The following is a 20,022-nucleotide window of genomic DNA, read 5'->3' as shown; positions in this document are numbered from 1 at the left end:
AAACAAAATAGAAATTTCTGTTTTGTTTTCTATTTTATTTCTGGTTTATTCACGTATCTGAACACACGCAGATACAGAAATATGGTTAAAATGTTGTCAGTTCTGGATTACTGTAAAATGTGACATTTTAGACAATCCTGTTTACAGTTTAAGTCTTCAATTTAAGGTTCTGATTTTGGTTTTACCTCTGGTCTTTGTAGCTGGAGAGTTGCTGCCTTAAAATGATATCATGATGGATATGCTTGGAGCATGCAAGAAATAGTTACAATAATTTTGACTACTGTCACAGTCATCTGTGATTTCATTTTTTTCTAGGAAACTTGACGGTTGCAGCTTTTTGTTCTTATACACAACTTTCAAAATCTATTAATGACTAAGCGGTGGGCGCTGCTTGGAGATGAATAGTTTTTTTGACTTTTGGAAAAAAGCATGTTAATTTAACGTGACGACTTCTTCTGTTTCTGTTGTCTTTAAAATGTGTTGTGTATGTCTTCATTGTACAGCCAGGTGTAGAACATATCTTTGACTTTGTGAGGTCCAGACATACTAAATATTTATGTCAGTTGAAGGCAACTTGGTTACAGCTGTTTATTAAGGATATTGCAATCCTAAAGGGGTGCTACCTTTTGTAAAAGATGCAGCGAAGGTTATTTGTGCTTCTATAGCATGACCTGGGAAAATGTGGATTTTCATTTATTTATTTTTTTTCCAGACACTATATATATATATATATAGCACTTTTGATTATTGCTGCCTTGTACTCTAAAGCAGAAAGCCTGTAGAGCTTGAGTAGTATGTGCCTGTGTGAAGGCAGTGATTCTAGGAATCTTTCTCACTTTGTTAAATGTCTTGGATTTGCATTGCTTATTCATCATCTGAACCTTCCCATTTCTGATGTTGCATTTGCAGTCTATTAAACAATGTGACTTTGGGGAATTAAGCATAAATTGTAGGTGGGTGAAATCACCGGGAAGGATTTTGTTTCAGAATGGCAGGGCGGACGCGAATAGTGATGGGAACGGGGCTGCCTAGCTGTCCCGGGAGTCCTGCTTCCTGTCACAGAGAATGCCGGTGGAACAGAGAACGGAGAATGGGAGAAGGTAGTTGCCATAGTTCGCACACCAACCTTTGCTTCATCTATTGATACATTTTTCTACTGAGAAGAGGCTGTTTTTATTGAAGGGTTTCTAACTTTGGAACATATTTTTGTTGGGTTGTGTTAGTGATGTGACCCAGTTGCCTTTAATCAACGGTGAGAGACATCAGTCTGTTTATTTGAAGGAGCCAAATTAATCTGATCTTGATAGAACATAATTGTGCATAAATTTTGCTGTGTGCTTAATTTCTCAGATAAATGCACGCTATTTTTAATTGAAGAAATTGAAAAGGGAACTGAGTTACGATCAAAATAATGTTTAAATCTGTAAACTCTAGAACATTATGTGGAATTGTTAGGTATATTTAGGCTCCAATTTACATTACAAAGTTAATTATTGTGGCTATAAATTAAAAGTGGAGTAGTCCTCTTAATTCTAAATAGATGCTGTATTTGTTCTTATTAAATAACACTTCACTTGTGTCTGATTCTAGAAGCATTTGCCTATTTCAGGAACATGATCAATAGAGTCCTTTTGACATTTGAAGAAAAATTACTTTGGTACCTCTAAAATAAAAGGATGCATTATTCATTTGGAAAGTTGATTGTGGACTTCAGAGAAAGGCACTTGCATTATCAGGGCAGTGTATGGTATTAACTGAGGGGAAGATAACTGCCTACAGTGAAAGCAGAGTATGATCTAATAGGGTCAAGCTTCTGCCACCCAAAACATCAATTTTCAGACACTCTTTACTTTTAAAGTGTTGCCAGGAAAATCTCTGGGTTTTGTCACTGTAAACTTAGTTTATATATATCTATATATAAATAACACATGTAAATAATTCTGTATGTATGTGCATTATAATATCTATGTAACATATAAAATATATGATATTGGGGGGGGGTGTGTATATATGTATATATACACACACACTACAGAATTACTCCAGACTACAAACTATGATGTTAAGACTTGATTGCTGGTCAAGAATTTCCTGAAGGAGGAAAGTCAATGAAAGGATGTGCACACTACTAAAAGTCCAGTTTTGTCTAAAGCATGAAATCATGTGGATGCATTTCCATAAAATTTATTTTTCTCTTCCTTGTTAAAATTTTCGTATTTTTGGTTACTACGTGTTTGAAGTGATACAGGTTTGCATTCTTAATTAGATTATTTTAAAGATAGAGATATATCAAGAAGTATCTTTCTCCAGCCTATGTTTTCCTAAACCCATACGATGGGCAGGTTGAAATATGAAAGAGAAAGTACAATTATGCATATAGTTATGGGATATAAGAGGAAAAATTCGTTGTATTTAAAATTGTTAAATGAATGTGTCATCTGTGATTTTTATTTCAGACTATGAACAAGTACAGCCTCCACAGTGGCTACAGACTTTAATGAATGCTTGCAAGCAAGCAAGTGATTTCAGTGTTCAGTGTGTTGCTATTTCCCTTGTGATGGACTTGGTTGGATTGACTCAATCTGTTGCTCTCGTTACTGGAGAAAATCTGAACAGTGTGGAAACTGCTCAGCCCCTTAGCCCTAACCAGGGAAGAGTGGCTGTGGTCATCAGACCTCCTCTTACTCAAGGCAATCTGAGATATATGGCTGAAAAGACAGATTTCTTCAAGGTACAATGCCCTGTGTCATTGCTGTATTTTTCTCTAGACTACTTTTCCTGGCAGGGGAGGACTGACAGTCTTGACTACTTACTATTCTTGGTATGGTGAACGAAATTTTCTTGCTGAGTATTTTGATAACAATCGTAACCTGTGTTAGGCTCCAAATGAAAATACATAGTAAGTTTTCCCACTGTGATTGTCTTACTGCTTGGGTGAAAAATCCTTGTTTGAATGAATATTTTTAAAATACTACTAAAACCTGATTGAGTAGCATCATTAATTAGCAAAGGTATGAAACTGAGATGTGCATAATGTAGGATTCTGGTAAACCACCATCTCTGCATTTGTGTAATTCAGGTAAGAAATCATTTAGAAAAGGTAATCAGCAGCAAGGTATATTGTGTAGCTAATTTCAATGAAAATTTATTTCTGGAGATTCCTGTGAGTTCTCGCTCCTAACAGGAATTTTTAATGTAGCAACTCACTGCACTGTTTCAAACAGTTCCTTAGGTTCATATGAACAAAAAAGAACAGTTTTATAGATTGGTCATATGGTGTCACCAGATGTAATGTCTCCTATCATTGCGTAGAGCTCAACGTAGTCTAGAGCAAAACAAGGCATGATACCCATTCACTTGTAACTTTTATTTTCATGTACAAAGCATATAGCTTTAACTCTTTGGGACCAGTTGGGTGATGGAACTCCTCAGCATCATCAGAAGAGTGTGGAGCTCTTCTACCAGCTGCACAACCTCGTTCCATCTTCTAGCATTTGTGAAGATGTTATTAGTCAGCAGCTGACTCACAGAGACAAGGCAAGTCGTTCATGTATTTACTAAAAGAAGAGTTAAGTATATAACTTTAGAAGAAGGTCTTGGTGCCTCAGAGGAGGGCTGAAATAACTTCAATATTGAAAAAAAATTGCCTTACGTTGATTGTTTCAAACATCAAAAATACTCTTATCTCCTACTGGCATGCAGAACATCAGGTTTGTCCTCCCTCTGACGCTGCCACCCTCTTTCCTATATTCCCACTCACAAGAAACTTCAACCTAGTAGTCGAGCTCCGTTTTCATGACATCTTGCTGTTTCGCAAATCTATGAAAAGTGTTTGTAATGGTAGTAATTGAATATAGATTTTTCTAGATTCCATTCCAGTTGTTGTAACCACTTGTCTTTCCCTGTACAGCCCCATCAAATTTAAGCACACTTTTTTTGCTGTGTTCTAACCAACTGTAGTTCAGTCCTCTGGTGTGCTCCCTCCTATTTCATCTGATTCTTATATCTTGTCTAATAATTTCTCCTGATATGGCATCTAGGCTTTCTGCTTCTCGTCCTCCACAGAACTTGCAGAAGGAGCAACAGCCAGGTTATTGTTGTCACCGTGTCTCTGTTGCTTTTCTTGATGTGATAGTGGGGTTAGATTGCTTCTTTCTAAGACAGTCATGTGTAGTCCTCTTTATCTTTCTATCCTTTTGCTTTCTCTTTTCTCTCTCTCAGCTGCCTTTCTGTTTGTGTCACCACCTTCTTTTTATAGTTTGATATCTGTTTTCAATTCTGCGAGACACATCCCTATGATTCTGTTGCATTTGATACCATTCGTTTGCTGCTTCAGCCTTAATTCCCTTTCTTTTTTAAGCAACTGTGAATTGGGTTGTTTTTTTTTCCTTTCTGACTATTTTTATATATTATCTGATTCTGGCTCTTTTTATAAGAGGTGATATAAATATAAGACAAAAGACCAGCTTGCAATTTATAAGGTTTTATTTTATTTCTAGGTCCCAAGAGCTGTGCTTTATATTTCTGAGCTCCATCTTCTGACACTTGTCTCAGTTAATTATTTCCAGCTGAAGTGTTTCTGTGAGATTCTTTTTCCTTATTGGGCAGTGAAGGACTGGCAATAACTAGATACTTTGGATGGAGAAGCATTGTATAGAAGCCTCTTCAATCTCATGTGCCCCCTCTCTTGTCTAGTTGTCCTTAAAATATTTGAATTCTGACTGTTTCTGCCATGTTTGCCAGTTCCAGAGGGCAACTAATAAACTGCTGTAACAGTAATTGCCCGTTTTCTGTGTATCTGTGTCTTTGTGGGAAAAGTGCTTCCCTACTCTGCTCAGACTGACATGCAGTTGGGTTGTGAGTTGTCTGTGTATTTATTTCTTTGCAGTATGCTGCTGAGGCTACTACACTTTTTGTGAGGGCCTTTACGTTCCATCTCTGTCTCATGTCAAAAGCCATGGACTATTTGTTGAGCAGAATCTCTCGAGTGATCAGAGCCACTTCTTTGCCTCTGATAAAGCTGTTTGGTTTCTTGTTAAGACTTTGTCACTTGTCCTGTCTCCTGTTCTTCTACCACAGGTTATAATGTTTGCTTATGACCCAAGTTGGTGGATTTATCCCATTCTTTATTGCTGCTCAAAGGTCTCTTATCTCACTGCTGGCTTTTTTTAGAAGTGATCTTGGCTATCCTATTGATTACTTCTGTTTTGCTATCAGTTTAGCTAATGCAAATGAAGTAGTATTTTCAAAATCTTTTGAAGCTGGCAGATATTCAGATTGTTGACAAATGGTGTTTCCTTTAAGTCTGTAATAAGCCTCTATAGTCTCATGCTAGACAAAGGGAGCTTTTCAGCATTCAGGACCAGACTTATGTAGGAGACTTTACCTCTTATCAAAAGTTATGCTCTGCTTCACGATATATAAAGCACATGCTTAGCTTTTAGAGTTCTTAGTAGGAGTTCTACTTGTCATGACACTATCTTTTTTTACTTTTTTTTTTTCCTCCTCTAGGAATTTGTTTCAGATAGAGGCTGTCAATTTGACATTTGAGCTGAGGCGTTTCTAGTGGTTTAGTTTTTAGATGCATGAACTGTTTTCACAGCCACAACAGAATGAATGGTAGGGAATTACTTGCTTACGTGCTCTGGCAACTCATGGTTGTGTGACTTCAGAAGCAGTTACCTTTTTTGCCTTTCTACCAGAGAGTAACCAGGTCCACAAAAGTGAATGTGAGCCCATCTGTCAATCGCTGCAGCTCACAGCTTGGCATATTGATAAAACTACCGATGATTTATAGTTTCACTTATTAGGCTGGTCTATGAACTGCTGTGACTGTGGATGTGGCACTCATTCATTTCTGCCAACCTTACTGTGAAAACAGTGATTTCTTGCATCTTCCCAGCATGGATTGCAAGGGCTTACATGGAGTCATCTGTATGTGTTTGAGAATTAGTAATTTCACTCTTTATTCAGCAGGTGTTGGTGAATTGTTTTGTGTAAGTGTATATATTTTGCAGCAGTGTTGTGGGTGTGTTTTTTCCTGGGAGAAGCATATTTTTTCTAAATACATGTGATGCTTGCTTTACTTTCCAGAATGCTGCCATTTCTCTTGTGGCTGTTTTTTTGTTTCTGATGTGATCTGTACGTGTCCTTTCTGTAATTTTCAGTTTTTGTAGCTTTTACTTAAAATTTTCGTTATTGTGGCAGATATTGATTGTATTAGCTGTTGCAAAGCTTCTTAAGCTGTATGTTGTAAATTAAGTCTAGAAGTATGCCAGATTGTCACAGTGCTATCAGCGGTTTTTAGTTTGGCCTCATTTTGCTTAGGGGCAAATATACCTACTGTTCATTCCCTGTAAGCATATATTTTAAGAATAAACAAGTGAAAATCCTGGTTCTCTTGTCTCTGCTTATCATCTAGTAATTTAGTTTAAGCCCTGATTTTATTTGAAAGTAATTTTTGTGTTTTGTTCAGTAGAACTGTCCTGATTGCTGTGCTTTGTTTATTCACCCTTACAACTGCTTAGTAGCTTCCTTGTCTCTTGAGTAAAGCTGGTTTTAATATATGTACCCACGTATTCATATCCTAGCATAGCATTTACTATTGTTTACAGCCTTGCTGGAATAACTTTCCCTTGAGCAGGCATGGTAAAGAAATAAAGGCATAAAAATTGTTACTTTAATGCCGTTTTCACCATTAAATATTCTGCATACTATTATTAGTCATTAGAAGTCGTTTGGGCAGTAAGCATGGCTTGTTTATCCAAATAAAACTCTTAAGTTCCAGAGCTAAATTTGGCATGTTAGTGATGAATTCTATCTATATCATATCTAGCTAGAAAATTCTTACGTCTCTTTCTAGCCAATTTACTTTCATTCCCTTATTTCCATGGATACTGTGTTTAATCCCATCATTCCAGACACGTTTTCTAAAAATTTCTCTTCTTTCTCTGCCTCTGTAGGCTTGAGTTTTCATATTGAAAAGCTTGAGTGTTTCTTCCTGCTCGCTCTTCATGATCTCTTCTAGTCCCTTGATATGTATAGATAAACTCACTGAAAACAGAGCTGTGCAACTTGTGAGAGTAAAACAAGTATTGCTCAAGCTATCACATTAAGTATTTAAAACTTTTTCAAGATGAACTTTGAAACTAAGGCAGCCAAGATCCTTTCATGCTACTAAATTGTTTGCAGAGACCTGTTGTTGCCTAATTACTGATTTTAATGTTATAAAATAGAACTTGAATACATAGTCAAAAAAGTTAATTTTAATAATTTCATTATATCTTTTAAGCTGCTGTATACATATTTCTTTTTTTCCCAGTTCTTATCAGAGGCTGTTGTATTGTGATAGATCTAACTTATAATTTGGTCCACAGAAAGTAAGAATGGAAGCTCATGCAAAGTTTGCAGTGCTATGGCATCTCACCCGTGACCTTCATATTAACAAGTCGTCTTCCTTTGGCCGCACCTTTGACAGGTTGGTGATTGCAAGCACGATTTGGTTGAAATAATTATGCTTCAGATTCTTTAATTACTTTATACTGGTAGCTTAGAGTGTTTAGATGTTGGAGAACTACGGTGTAACAGTGAGAGCAAGGAAGGAGGACAAGAAATGAATTTGTGTTAGACAAAATTGTTTTCACAATGATGGTTATGTACGCTGTAAATTTTTCTGGTAGCTGTAAAGAGTAGGACAGGAATAGTCATATGATTCATTGACTGTCACTGTGGTTAAAATATTTCACAGAATCACAGAATGGTTTGGGCTGGAAGGGACCTTAAAAATCTAGTTCCAGCCCCGCCAGCCATGGGCAGGGACACCTTCCACCAGACCAGGTTGCTCAAAGCCCCATCCGGCCTGGCCTTGAACACTGCCAGGGAGGGGGCAGCTGCAGCTTCTCTGGGCACTGAGAAGCTCCACCCTCGCAGTGGAGAACTGCTTCCTAATATCTAATCTAAATCTGCCCTCTCTGTTTGAAACAGTTACCCCTCATCCTACCATTATACTCCCTAATAAAGAGACCCTCCCACCTTTCCTGTAGCCCCCCTTGAAGTACTGGAAGGCTGCTGTAAGGTCTTCTTGGAGCCTTCTCCAGGCTGAACCACCCCAACTCTCTCAGCCTGTCCTCATGGGGGAGGTGCTCCAGCCCCCTGATCATCTTCATTGCCTCCTCTGGACCCGCTTTAGCAGGTCCATGTCTGTCTTGTGCTGAGGTTCCAGAGCTGAACACAGTACTCCAGGTGGGGTCTCAAAAGAGCAGAGTGGAGTATATTTGTGCATATTAAACATAGTATCTGAGTTCTTGCTGTAATTTGGTAAAAACAAAAGCAGGAGAGAGAAATCAACCCAGAAGTGGATTATATGAAAATGGAAAGTGACAGTAAAGCTAAGAAAACTAAACACCAAAATTACAAGTAAGCACTAAGATACGAAAGTTCTTTTGTTGAATCTGTGTTTTGTGTAAGATGTCATGTATGGCAAGCAGCAGAGGATTTCTGTTTTGTGTTCTGATATCAGACTACCTTCTTAGAAAAAAATGAGTGATCCAGACTCTGAACTAGTCTTGTCTTCTTCAGCTAGCACAAATGTTGGGGAAAAGCGCTTATTTAAATTTCCTAATGTATACTTAGCTGTAGGAATTGGAGTAAAAAGGTGGTTTCTTTGGATTGATACTGACATTCATTGCAGAAGTGGTGGTAAGTTCTGTACATACAGCTAAGAGCTTATGAACATGTACTACTGGAGAATATAAAACAGTTGCTAAAATTCAGAGCCCAAGCGTGGAAAGGATTCTAAAGGCTAAAACTATTAAAAGAAGAAAATAGTGACAGTAGGAAGTGCTGAATTGAGTGTATTTCTCCTCTCTGTTCTTGAAGAAAAGGTCTTTGAATAGGTTTTCTTCTCCTTCCCATGTTTCTGTGCGGCTTTTAAAGTTTTATCTTTTTGTACTGTGCTAGCCTTAGTAGGCAACCAAAGCTTGTCATGCTAGTAGCTGTAAAAATGCTGTAACTGACTATACAGCTGCTACTATTAGAGCAGCTATCTTAAATGACTGACTTTTTTACTAGCTCTTCCTGGCCGTTTCATCATTAGGCTAGACTAAAATATAAAACTTCAGGTTGCAAAGTTTGGATTCCAAAGAAAACACTGTTTTATATGGAGAAGACACTGCAGTATGTACTGTCATGTTGGAATTTATCATATATCAGATTAAAATGGGATTATTCTGTGAGTAGTGTAGAAATTGTGCTGGGTTCATTCTTCTTTCTATTCTAGATCTTTGTTTATCATGCTGGACAGCCTTAATAGCTTGGATGGTTCTACATGGTCAGTGGGACAAGCCTGGTTAAATCAAGTGCTTCAAAGACATGATATTGCAAGGGTTCTTGAACCTTTGCTCCTACTGCTTCTCCATCCAAAAACTCAACGAGTTTCTGTTCAGCGCGTACAGGCTGAATGTTACTGGACTAAATCTCCCTATCAGCCTGAAGAAGAAAGTGAAAAGCACTTTACGCCGAAGTTTAGCTGTACTGATGGTATGTACACAAGGCGACTGTAGGAAGTTTCTTATTTAATTTCTTGTTTGTTTTTTTGCATGCAACATATAAAATGTAGTAGAAATTTTTGAAAGGTAACTCGCAAAACAGAAAGCTGGATTAGCTGCTGCTTACGTGTGCATTTGTGCATGTTTCTTCTAGTTCAAGTTCGGGTATCCCAAGCGTCATTGAAGTTTTATTGTTCTGAAATTAAGATGATAGGCAGGTATTTTGATGCGGAGCATTTTCTTATGTCTTACTGAACTTCAGTAGAACTTAAGAATATGGCTTGATGCTTAACCAAGAAATTAAATGCTTTTATGAATTAGGACCGCTGGTGTGGGGCTGGCTGCAAACATACTGATAAGGTTTGAAGCTGTTTGCATGTATTATGTATTTTTAGTAACATACTGATAATTCTTTTCTATGAAAACACAAGCAGATGAGACTGCATAAGGTTTCCTGGGACAATTTTGTTTTGCTAAGGTCTACTGCTAAATTAATCTTGCTTTGGTTATGTGAATGTGTTATTTGCATATTCACATTTTTTTTCTGCTGTGAAGTGGAGAGACACTATTGACTATACCTTTATAATTTGAAGTCTCGATAATAGTTTAAATTCTAAATTTTAATTCTAAATTCTTATTCTGAAAAACGAAATACTAATTTTTTTTTTGTGTTTTTCTTTAAGCATTTTCCCATGTGCCTGTAAGCCAAGGACAACTTATTATACCTAAAGAAGGCAATGAAAAACAACTTGCTATGGATGAAATGGAGAACTTCAGCTTGACTGTCAACCCTCTGAGTGACAGGCTTTCCTTACTAAGTACCAGTAGTGAGACAATACCAATGGTTGTGTCTGATTTTGACCTCCCTGACCATCAGGTTGAAATATTGCAGAGTTCTGATTCTGGCTGTTCTCAGTCATCTACTGGAGACAACATCAGTTATGAAGTGGAAACAGAAAGCCTGAGTGCTCAAGATAGCTCTCAGACTCTGAGAGAAGACTCACCTGATGAAATTGTGCAACAAGTGGTTACAGATCTCATATGCAAAGTTGTAAGCGGTCTTGGAGAAGAGGCTGAACCCGTTAAACATAGCCTACAGTCTGAGGATACTTCATGTAGTTTCAGTCCTTTGGAGAACTCTGTAGAGGTGACAAAAAATGAAGATCAAAATATTCAAAGTAGCCAGAGTAGTTTGCTTAGTAATGACAGCTCCCAACTGCTATCGGCCTCAACTGAGGCTGGCCTTGAGAGCTTAAGAGATGAAATGTCAAGAAATAACTCTTCACCCTGTATTGCAGAAAGCCAGCAGTCCCTCTCTGATCTTACTCTTGCTTCCATTGAATCAAAGTCCAGAAAGCGAAGCCACAGTAGTATTCAGTTCAGCTTTAAAGGAAAGCTACCAGAAAAATTGTCAGAAAAAGAAACAATTGTTAAAGAGGCTGGTAAGCAACCAGGTGCAAAACCTAAGGTGAAAATAGCCAAAAAGAAGGATGAAGAGAAGAAGAAAGCACAAACAGAAAAGCTTAAACAAACAAACGTCTTCTTTAGTGATGGTCTTGATTTAGAAAACTGGTACAGTTGTGGAGAAGGAGAAATTTCAGAAATAGAAAGTGATGTGGGCTCCCCAGGAATGCGAAAATCTCCCAACTTTAATATCCATCCATTGTATCAACACGTGCTGCTTTATCTCCAGCTGTATGACTCTTCAAGAACATTGTATGCTTTTTCTGCAATTAAAGCAATTCTGAAAACAAATCCTTCAGCTTTTGTAAGTGCTATCTCCACTACCAGTGTCAACAATGCATACACTCCTCAGCTTTCACTGCTCCAGAACCTCCTAGCCAGGCATCGAATATCTGTTATGGGCAAGGATTTCTATAGTCACATCCCAGTTGATTCTAACCATAACTTCCGGAGCTCTATGTACATAGAAATTCTTATCTCCTTGTGTTTATACTATATGCGGAGCCACTATCCAACTCACGTTAAAGTAACCTCACAAGATCTAATAGGAAACCGTAATATGCAAATGATGAGTATAGAAATTCTGACACTTCTCTTTGCTGAGTTGGCAAAAGTGATAGAAAGCTCTGCAAAGGGCTTCCCTAGTTTTATTTCGGACATGTTGTCCAAGTGCAAGGTTCAGAAGGTGATCCTGCATTGTCTGCTATCTTCTATCTTCAGTGCACAGAAATGGCACAGTGAAAAGATGGCTGGAAAAAACATAATTGCTGTAGAAGAAGGTTTCTCTGAAGACAGCCTTATAAATTTTTCTGAAGATGAATTTGACAATGGTAGTACTCTGCAGTCACAGCTTTTGAAAGTACTTCAACGGCTGATTGTGCTGGAACACAGAGTAATGACTGTGCCTGAGGAAAATGAAACAGGCTTTGACTTTGTCGTAACGGACTTGGAGCACATTGGACCCCAGCAGCCGATGACTTCGCTTCAGTATTTACATTCCCAGCCAATAACCTGCCAAGGCATGTTTCTCTGCGCAGTGATACGAGCTTTACACCAGCACTGTGCCTGTAAAATGCATCCCCAGTGGATTGGCCTTATCACTTCTACGTTGCCTTACATGGGGAAAGTTCTTCAAAGGGTGGTTGTTTCAGTGACTCTTCAGCTCTGCAGGAACTTGGATAACTTAATTCAGCAGTATAAATATGAAACAGGATTATCTGATATTAGGTATGTGTATGTAGAGGTGTATAATCTTTTTAAGCAGATTTGGTTGTGTTGAATTACTTTACAAGCGGATTAACCCATTCAAGAAAATCTCTTGTTTTAGGCCTCTCTGGATGGCATCAGTTACTCCCCCAGATATGGTTCTTACTTTATTAGAAGGGATCACAACAATAATTCATTACTGCCTCCTGGATCCATCTACGCAGTATCATCAGGTAAACTCTGGGTGTCTTGAGAGTTTCCCGTGCAGTAACATGTTTTTTAGGACTATGATTATATTAGCAGATATGAAGATCTGAGTGGCAAAAATACCAAATATATTGTCTTAGTTTTTTATTGATAACATACACATCTTCAACAGAAAAACAATTTCCTACTAATTATACTTTTAAGAGAATACTCTTAGGCGTTTTTTTATTTGTTTTGTTTGGTTTGTTTTTTTGGGTTTTGGGGGTTGTGGTTTGTTTTTTGTTACCCTGAAATAACTGAAGTAGGAATTCCTTAACTTTCAGACCTCTAAAATGACACTTTTAGAGCTGGCTTTGTTTGGGGAACTTCCCAGACTGATGCTTATCGTGTTACTTTCTGGCTGGACTGTGTTCATCTGCAATATGTCAAAACATTCCGTTCTGCTCCTTCTGTATATTCACAAATTGTCTTTTTAGTCAAGCCATATTTTTAGATCTGATACTCTGAGCATAGTCCCTGGTAAGAATTTGGCCCAGATTCTGCAAGAAAATTTTTGTCCTGCTCTTTCTGCAATCTTGTTGCTTTTTTTTTTTTTTAAACCCTTTTGTCTTCCATTTGTTTAAAAGTACCTGAAAAGTATGTTGTCTATGCAAGTAAATAATTTTGCCTAGAGTATTAGTTACACTTAAAATTCTGAAATAATTGTTTTGCAAAGGTGTAGGCAGATGATTCAAAATCAATTTCTGTAGACATGGGGCTTCATGTGTTTGGAATACTTTTGATATTGTGCAACTGAGTCAAAAGTTTCTTTATTATTTTTAGTAGACTCAAAACTTGTACATACAATAACAATTATTGAAAAACTATTTTGAAAAAGAGTTAAGGTTGAAAGCTTCCATGTCTATTAAGTCTCAATTTATACTATTTTACTTATGCTATTTATGTAGATATTCAATGCTCTTCCTCCTCTCTCCCCTTCAAATCCACTAGCTTTTGGTGAATGTAGATCAGAAGCACTTGATTGAAGCACGCAATGGGATCCTGTCTATCTTGCATATGATCATGTCTTCCGTGACCTTGCTGTGGAGCATCCTTCACCTTGCAGATTCTTCAGAGAAAACTACTGCTGCTGCTGCTGCATCCATTACCACTATTAATCTTGGGTCAACAAAGGTCAGAATACCAGGGATATGTTATCCTTTGAGCTGTTCAATAATAACTTTGTCAAACTGAATCCAATTCCATTCCCTTAAATGTAGATTGTGTATTAATACCTTTGTCCTCATCTACTCGCCCACCCCACAAACAAGGCTTTCATAAATGGGTATTGAATCTGCTTTTAAACTTGAGTGTATAAACTCAAAACAACAAAGTCTCACCTCTCTGCTTTCTACAAAGAAAATTAAATCTATCCTGAAAAAAAATTAAGCCTCACTCTTGTGTCTCAAAAGATATAAAGTATTAATGTGGAATCTGAACGAAAGAGAGCTCTCCTCTTAAAATGTCTGGTACTCAACACTTACTGGACACTTATGAACTGGTTCCTTTATTCATTCAATTGCCGTACAGTGATGTCACTGCACATGGGGAAATGTCATAGCAGATAGTGAGCTAGTGATTGTAAAGAAGAGAACCTGAGAAGGGGTCAAATAGGACTATACTGAGTAGGCTGCCTAGACATCTTATTGGAAGCAATTCAAACTTCCTATACTTCACATTTATTAAACAGGAAATTGTTTAAATTTGAAATGTTTTAAAATAAGATTTCCTCAGTTAATTTGAATACTATCGGATACCATTTGTGATGATGCTGTTACATCCTTTTTGACCTTTGTCATTCAGATTGAAGGAATAAAAAATAGCTTATCTAAGACACCATGTCTTTGCACAGACAGCATCCATAGTCATATTTGTGCTGCCCATAGGGTTTCCTGCTCACTGAAAGGAAGCGGGTCTGTACTTGTTGATGGTCTATGATATAATGCTGCTTCTGTGAAAAAAGGATAAACTGTTGTACTCTGTTAAACATTACCTCTTCTGTACATCCCAGCTTTTCTTTAATTTGCCCCAAGCTGTAGTATTCAAAAGAACGTTCAACATGTCCTGTATATGAAAAATCCAGTTTGAATTCAGCTTGTTCCATGTAGTATCAGGACAGGTTATTTTACTTTTACACCTCATTGCTTTCGGGTGATGCTTTTGTAGCTGCCTTGGGGTTGGTGGATGTGGTTAAAAACACACAGAACAGTGGAACTCTACAGAATTGTGTTTCTAAAGTGTAAAGAGGCTTTTCAAGCTTCAATACAGCTAGATTGGGCTTTGGCAGCCTCACTCTTGGCAAGTGCCTAAGTCAAGCTCTGGGATTGTATGTAGCGGTTTCCTGCAAGCTTAGACAATTCCCACTGAAGTATCTCTGACCAAGGTAAAAATGGCTTTCAGAAAACAGGTAGAAAGTGCATTTTTGTCCTAAATCTTCCTGTCACAGAAAACAGATGAAGACAGCTCAGGAAATAAGTTTCCTGACCCAAGTGTGCCTCAGTAGCTTCTGACATGCTTAAAAACCACATTATTAAGAGTTTCAACAGTGAATATTTCACTGTCCTAGAGTAGCATGTTCTCCCTTTTAGGATTTCCCCACCACCCTTACTTCTTACTGTTTATCTCACTTGCTGCAAAGCAAGTCCGTCACTATTTGTGACAGTGCTTACCAGTGACAGGTATGAACGTTGTCTTCCTTTTATCTTCCTTTCTTCTTCCTGATTACCTTGTACACACTACATTTGATAACTGTTATATCTCCACTTACATGTTTTTCTCCTGACTATATACAAACCTATTTCTGTCCCTTCTTGTAGGTCATATTCCGTAGCACTAATGTTTCTTCTATAGTTTTGAGTTCTGTCAGTTGTGGTACGTTTCTTGAAGCAAGGTGTCCAAAACTGGACGTGGTATGTGGTGTCTTCTTTCAGGAAATATTTAATGTCTTTCATGAAGTATTACTATTTATGAACGCTCTTTTCCCCTTCTTAGTAAAGTCATTATGGTAAGTTTGTGATCCACTACAATCCCAAGATTTTTTTTCCGTAGCACTGCTATCTAAATAGTTTCTCATCCTGAATCACTGAAGTTGTTTATTCCTTCCTTTGCGTGCAAAGATCAAGCTGCTTTATTGCAGCTCACCTTTTTTCAGGATGCTTTTTGAGTTTGTCAGATCACTTTTAGTGCCGTACCTTTCTATCAGTTGCTTCCCACTTCATTACCATTTGCAAATTTAGCCAGTGTATTTTATTTTCCCTTGTCTTAGACATGAATAAAATGATTGAAGAGTACCAAGTGCAGGATAGAGCTTTATGAACCCTCTGAGTGCATTGTTCCATTTTTATAAAAGCTACTGATAGTTACTGTCCAAGTATGGCTTTATAGCTAGCTGTTTTGAACATAATGCTGAGGTGCTTCCCTAAAGGTGTATGTGTTCTGCTTCCACATTTCAGAATTTGAGGCAGCAGATTCTCGAACTTTTGGGTCCAATTTCAATGAATCATGGTGTTCACTTCATGGCTGCTATTGCGTTTGTATGGAATGAAAGGAGGCAAAATAAAAATACTTCTAGGACAAAGGTATGTCTATGTTGCAGTGATCACTTCAAGTAGTGGTAATAGCTTTAAGTGTTTTAGAAGCACTAAGGAGAAAATTCAGACATTCCAGTGAAAAAAACGCATATTATGAATTGTGGAGACTATTTATGTTTCTAATTAGCAACTGTACTGTCAGGGAGCTACCAACTTATTTTAGAATGGGATAGTCTTCCTGAAATTTCAGGAAAAGAGTAAGTGACTCCAAATCTCTAGATGGGCTGTTAGTTACTAATATTTCAATCCCATGAGTCCAGCTGCCTTAATTTTGGCATAGGCATTGTCTGCGATGATAGTCTGTGACATACTTTGGATTCTTTCAGGTTATTCCTACAGCAGGTGAAGAACAACTTCTACTGGTCGAGCTAGTTCGCTCTATCAGTGTTATGAGAACGGAGACCGTTATACAAACAGTGAAAGAAGTTTTGAAGCAGCCTCCAGCCATAGCAAAGGACAAGGTATGAAAACTGTAGAGATGCTGTTGATTTATTTAATGTCTTCTTACTGAAACTTAGAACACTGGTGGTATGGATACTTTATTCACAAAGCTGAGCGGTACAGTGTGATAATTTTTACAATCTCTAATAGATGAATGAACTTTTGGAGGGAAGTCATACTCCCTTAAATCATTACCATTTACTGAACAACTCCAGAATCTTTTCTGCTTCTGTACAAGACCATGCTTTGTGGGGATAGGCTGCTTACATTAGGGAAACAGGTGCGTACTGTAGCATCAGGTCGATTTTTTTTTTTTTTTCAGGTGGGAAAGGGAAGTGGGGAAAAGAGGGGAATAAAAAAAAAAAAGATAATAACAACTTTATAGACAGACACTGCAGTAACATTATAGCATTGTCAGTTTTATCCTGGCAAGTGACACAAGTCTCATATCTTTTTCTAGAAACATCTGTCACTGGAAGTCTGCATGTTGCAGTTTTTCTATGCGTATACTCAAAGGTAAGACAAGAAGTTAAAATTTTTTCTGTCATCAAGAAGCAGATGGACAGTTTGAATATTTTACATCCTGAGGATGAGAAATAGCCTGTGTAATATAAATCATGAAGAAAGAATGGTTGAACGTTAGGTGTCATGAAAAAAGAAAAAAAGGATTTATTTTGTGTGTTCCCTAATTCTGCATTACCTTTCTTCCCCACCTAAAAATCCTGCAGGAAATCTGCCTCCTGCCCAAGGATAAGGTGATCTTAATAGTGTCGTGACTCATTGGTATCACTCCAACCTTGGACTGAAAAGCATATTTTTAGAGTACACTGTTCTTCTGCCTTCCTCCTTTTCTTAATGACTTGATGTAGCCACCTAATATTAAACCAAAACCTAAAGAATCTGCATGAATGCTGATTCACAGTATCTGACAGTAGAATTGTGAGGTAGAAGGAAAATGAGGAATACCTGAGGGAAATAATGCTGTTTTCAGTGCCATCACTGCTCTCTCTCTCTTAGGATTCCAGTGACCAGCTTAGTAGATAGCTGGGCAGCACTGCTACTTCTGTTGAAAGATTCCATCCAGGTTGGTCTTCCAGCTCCAGGACAATTCCTCATACTTGGGTAAGTGCTCCTGATATTTGTAGTTTCCAAATAGGCTGAAATGTGAGTATGTGAAATCATACTGAAGTGTTAGTGTTGTCAAATCTCTATCACTTACTTTTGAGTGATAGAGCTATTGCCTGAGTTCTGTGGGTTTTATCAAATTAGTTTCTTCTCTGAGGAATGGTTATGTACATTAAATTTTATATTGTAATATGATAATGTAAGCCACGATCTTACCTTACTGATTATTTGAGCAGTTCAGGCTCAAAGTTTGTTTCTGATTTTCCTTAGAAGATAACTACAATGATTGTTTCGTAGTTATATGTAAATTTGCAGCCCACTAGAAAGGATTCGCTCCCAGCGTAAAAGCTGTTTGTAGAGTGTTAGAAATAAAATGTTGAATATGATTTTCTGTATAAAGCTTCAGGGCCACAAAGATGAGCAGGGGCTGGAGCACCTCCCCCATGAGGACAGGCTATGAGAGTTGGGGTTGTTCAGCCTGGAGAAGGCTCCGGGGAGACCTTACAGCGGCCTTCCAGTACTTCAAGGGGGCCTACAGGAAAGGTGGGGAGGGACTCTTTGTCAGGGGGTGTAGTGATAGGATGAGGGGTAATGGTTGAAAAATGAAAGAGGGGAGATTTAGGTTAGGCACTAGGAAGCAGTTGTCCACTGTGAGTGTGGTGAGACAGTGGAACAGGTTGCCCAGAGAAGCTGTGGCTGCCCCCTCCCTGGCAGTGTTCAAGGCCAGGCCGGATGGGGCTTTGAGCAACCTGGTCTGGTGGAAGGTGTCCCTGCCCATGGCAGGGAGGTTGAACTAGATAATCTTTAAGGTCCCTTCCAACCCAAACCATTCTGTGATTTTCTTGAATTTCTGGAATTTATCATCCCTTGTAAGTCATCTCCAAAGACACTTTTGTGTATAGTCTAGTACAATGTGTTCTTACTAAGCTATTTTGGTATGATTAAAATTAACTGAAGAAACTTGAAGGGATGTTTCCTAGAATATTGATATATAGCAATGACTGAAGGTTTAGTAAAAAAGTATCGTGCACATAAATTTCTTCAGATTTGTCCTAGCTCTTAAAATTATTCAATTATGTATCGTGAGAACAAAATCCATGTCTACTTTTATATTTTTGCAGTGTTCTTAATGAGTTCATTATGAAAAACCCAAGCCTGGAGAATAAGAAAGATCAAAGGGATCTCCAGGTAAGAAATTTGTTGTAGGTATGCCTCTCTTGAAAGTACTGAACAATAAATGCTTGAATGTACTAGAATTATCTAATGTATCAGCTCTGTAGTCTGAAATGGCTCTTTAGTATCTTCGACTTAGTACTATTTATATCTTTGGAAAAGGATCTCCTTTTCTGTGGACTTGATCACCAATAATATGGAACAGTAGTGACTGGAAAGCAATTCTATACATAATTTGTTGTATAGATTTTCTACAAAAAACACATCAGGATGACAAATGCAGCCCTTCTGCACAAAATTCTTAAAATGCTTGGTTTTTTTCCTACCAGGACGTAACGCACAAGATAGTGGACGCCATTGGGGCAATTGCTGGTTCTTCCTTGGAACAGACTACGTGGCTAAGACGAAACTTAGAGGTTAAGCCTTCCCCTAAGATTATGGTTGATGGAAACAACTTAGAATCAGATATTGAAGGTATTTTAATTTTCATCTTTATTTTAAACAAAGCATTAATTATCAGGCCAAAATGATCACAGAGGAGAACTTTAGTATATTAAAAATGCTCCAGTATTTTTCAGGCATTAGTATCTTACACAGTGTATCTGTCAAAGTCTGTATGTCTTCAGAATATATGCTATTAAAATATGCTTGTAAGGTAAATAATGGCTTAAGAAAACTAACTTTGAGCATTTTTTATGATCTCCTCATTTAGATATGTTATCTCCAGCAATGGAAACTTCAAACATAACTCCATCTGTTTATAGTGTCCATGCATTGACCTTACTTTCTGAGGTAAGTATCTCCTCAGATGTAATGAATACTGTCTTATAATAAACTTTTATATTGTGAAAAGCTTTGGACTAGAAGCTTGGGGGAAGAGATAGACAGGAAACTCTGATGCAAATGAATTCTGGGTCCTGTCATATAATGCTATATAAAACTTAGTTACTAACCCTGTGAGACAGATGAGGCATAAAGCATGACTTTTCAGGGGTGTATAGGAAACTAGGAAACTTCTGGTGGCAAACTGAGTGTGTTACTACTGGTATGTTATTTACTGTTGATAATTGCAGTTAATATTTGATTTTTTTTTTTGATAGATTTCTTCTATAGATTGCTTTGCTGAGGAGCTTATGCTTCTGTGCATTTACCTTAGTTTGTTTAAAAAGTGATGGGATCTTTGTACTCTGGATTTTGTGTAGTACCTGAAATTTGATTGCTTGTATCATAAA

At 37.7% G+C, this 20,022-nt stretch overlaps 1 protein-coding gene across 7 annotated transcripts in view; it reads left to right on the top strand.

Moving 5' to 3' along the window:
* DOP1A (DOP1 leucine zipper like protein A) overlaps positions 1-20,022 on the top strand; it is a 53,885-nt gene that overhangs the window by 21,841 nt on the left and 12,022 nt on the right. For 4 of the 7 annotated variants that reach the window (XM_086482480.1, XM_009961460.2, XM_086482479.1 and 1 more), the window contains 14 exons: positions 2,457-2,731; positions 3,385-3,537; positions 7,377-7,477; positions 9,278-9,541; positions 10,251-12,236; positions 12,337-12,448; positions 13,413-13,595; positions 15,914-16,039; positions 16,378-16,512; positions 16,953-17,008; positions 17,510-17,614; positions 18,739-18,805; positions 19,120-19,264; positions 19,503-19,582. In XM_086482480.1, coding sequence (XP_086338606.1) covers positions 2,457-2,731; positions 3,385-3,537; positions 7,377-7,477; positions 9,278-9,541; positions 10,251-12,236; positions 12,337-12,448; positions 13,413-13,595; positions 15,914-16,039; positions 16,378-16,512; positions 16,953-17,008; positions 17,510-17,614; positions 18,739-18,805; positions 19,120-19,264; positions 19,503-19,582 — 3,788 coding nt within the window. Of the gene's footprint in view, positions 1-2,456; positions 2,732-3,384; positions 3,538-7,376; positions 7,478-9,277; positions 9,542-10,228; positions 12,237-12,336; positions 12,449-13,412; positions 13,596-15,913; positions 16,040-16,377; positions 16,513-16,952; positions 17,009-17,509; positions 17,615-18,738; positions 18,806-19,119; positions 19,265-19,502; positions 19,583-20,022 lie in introns of all 7 variants that reach the window. The other 3 variants (XM_086482477.1, XM_086482478.1, XM_086482481.1) reach the window with 2 other exon arrangements.

This window comes from Leptosomus discolor, chromosome 2 (assembly GCF_034619465.1).
Source record: "Leptosomus discolor isolate bLepDis1 chromosome 2, bLepDis1.hap2, whole genome shotgun sequence".
Lineage (NCBI taxonomy): Eukaryota > Metazoa > Chordata > Aves > Leptosomiformes > Leptosomidae > Leptosomus > Leptosomus discolor.
This window is presented reverse-complemented; position numbering and strand designations above follow the sequence as displayed.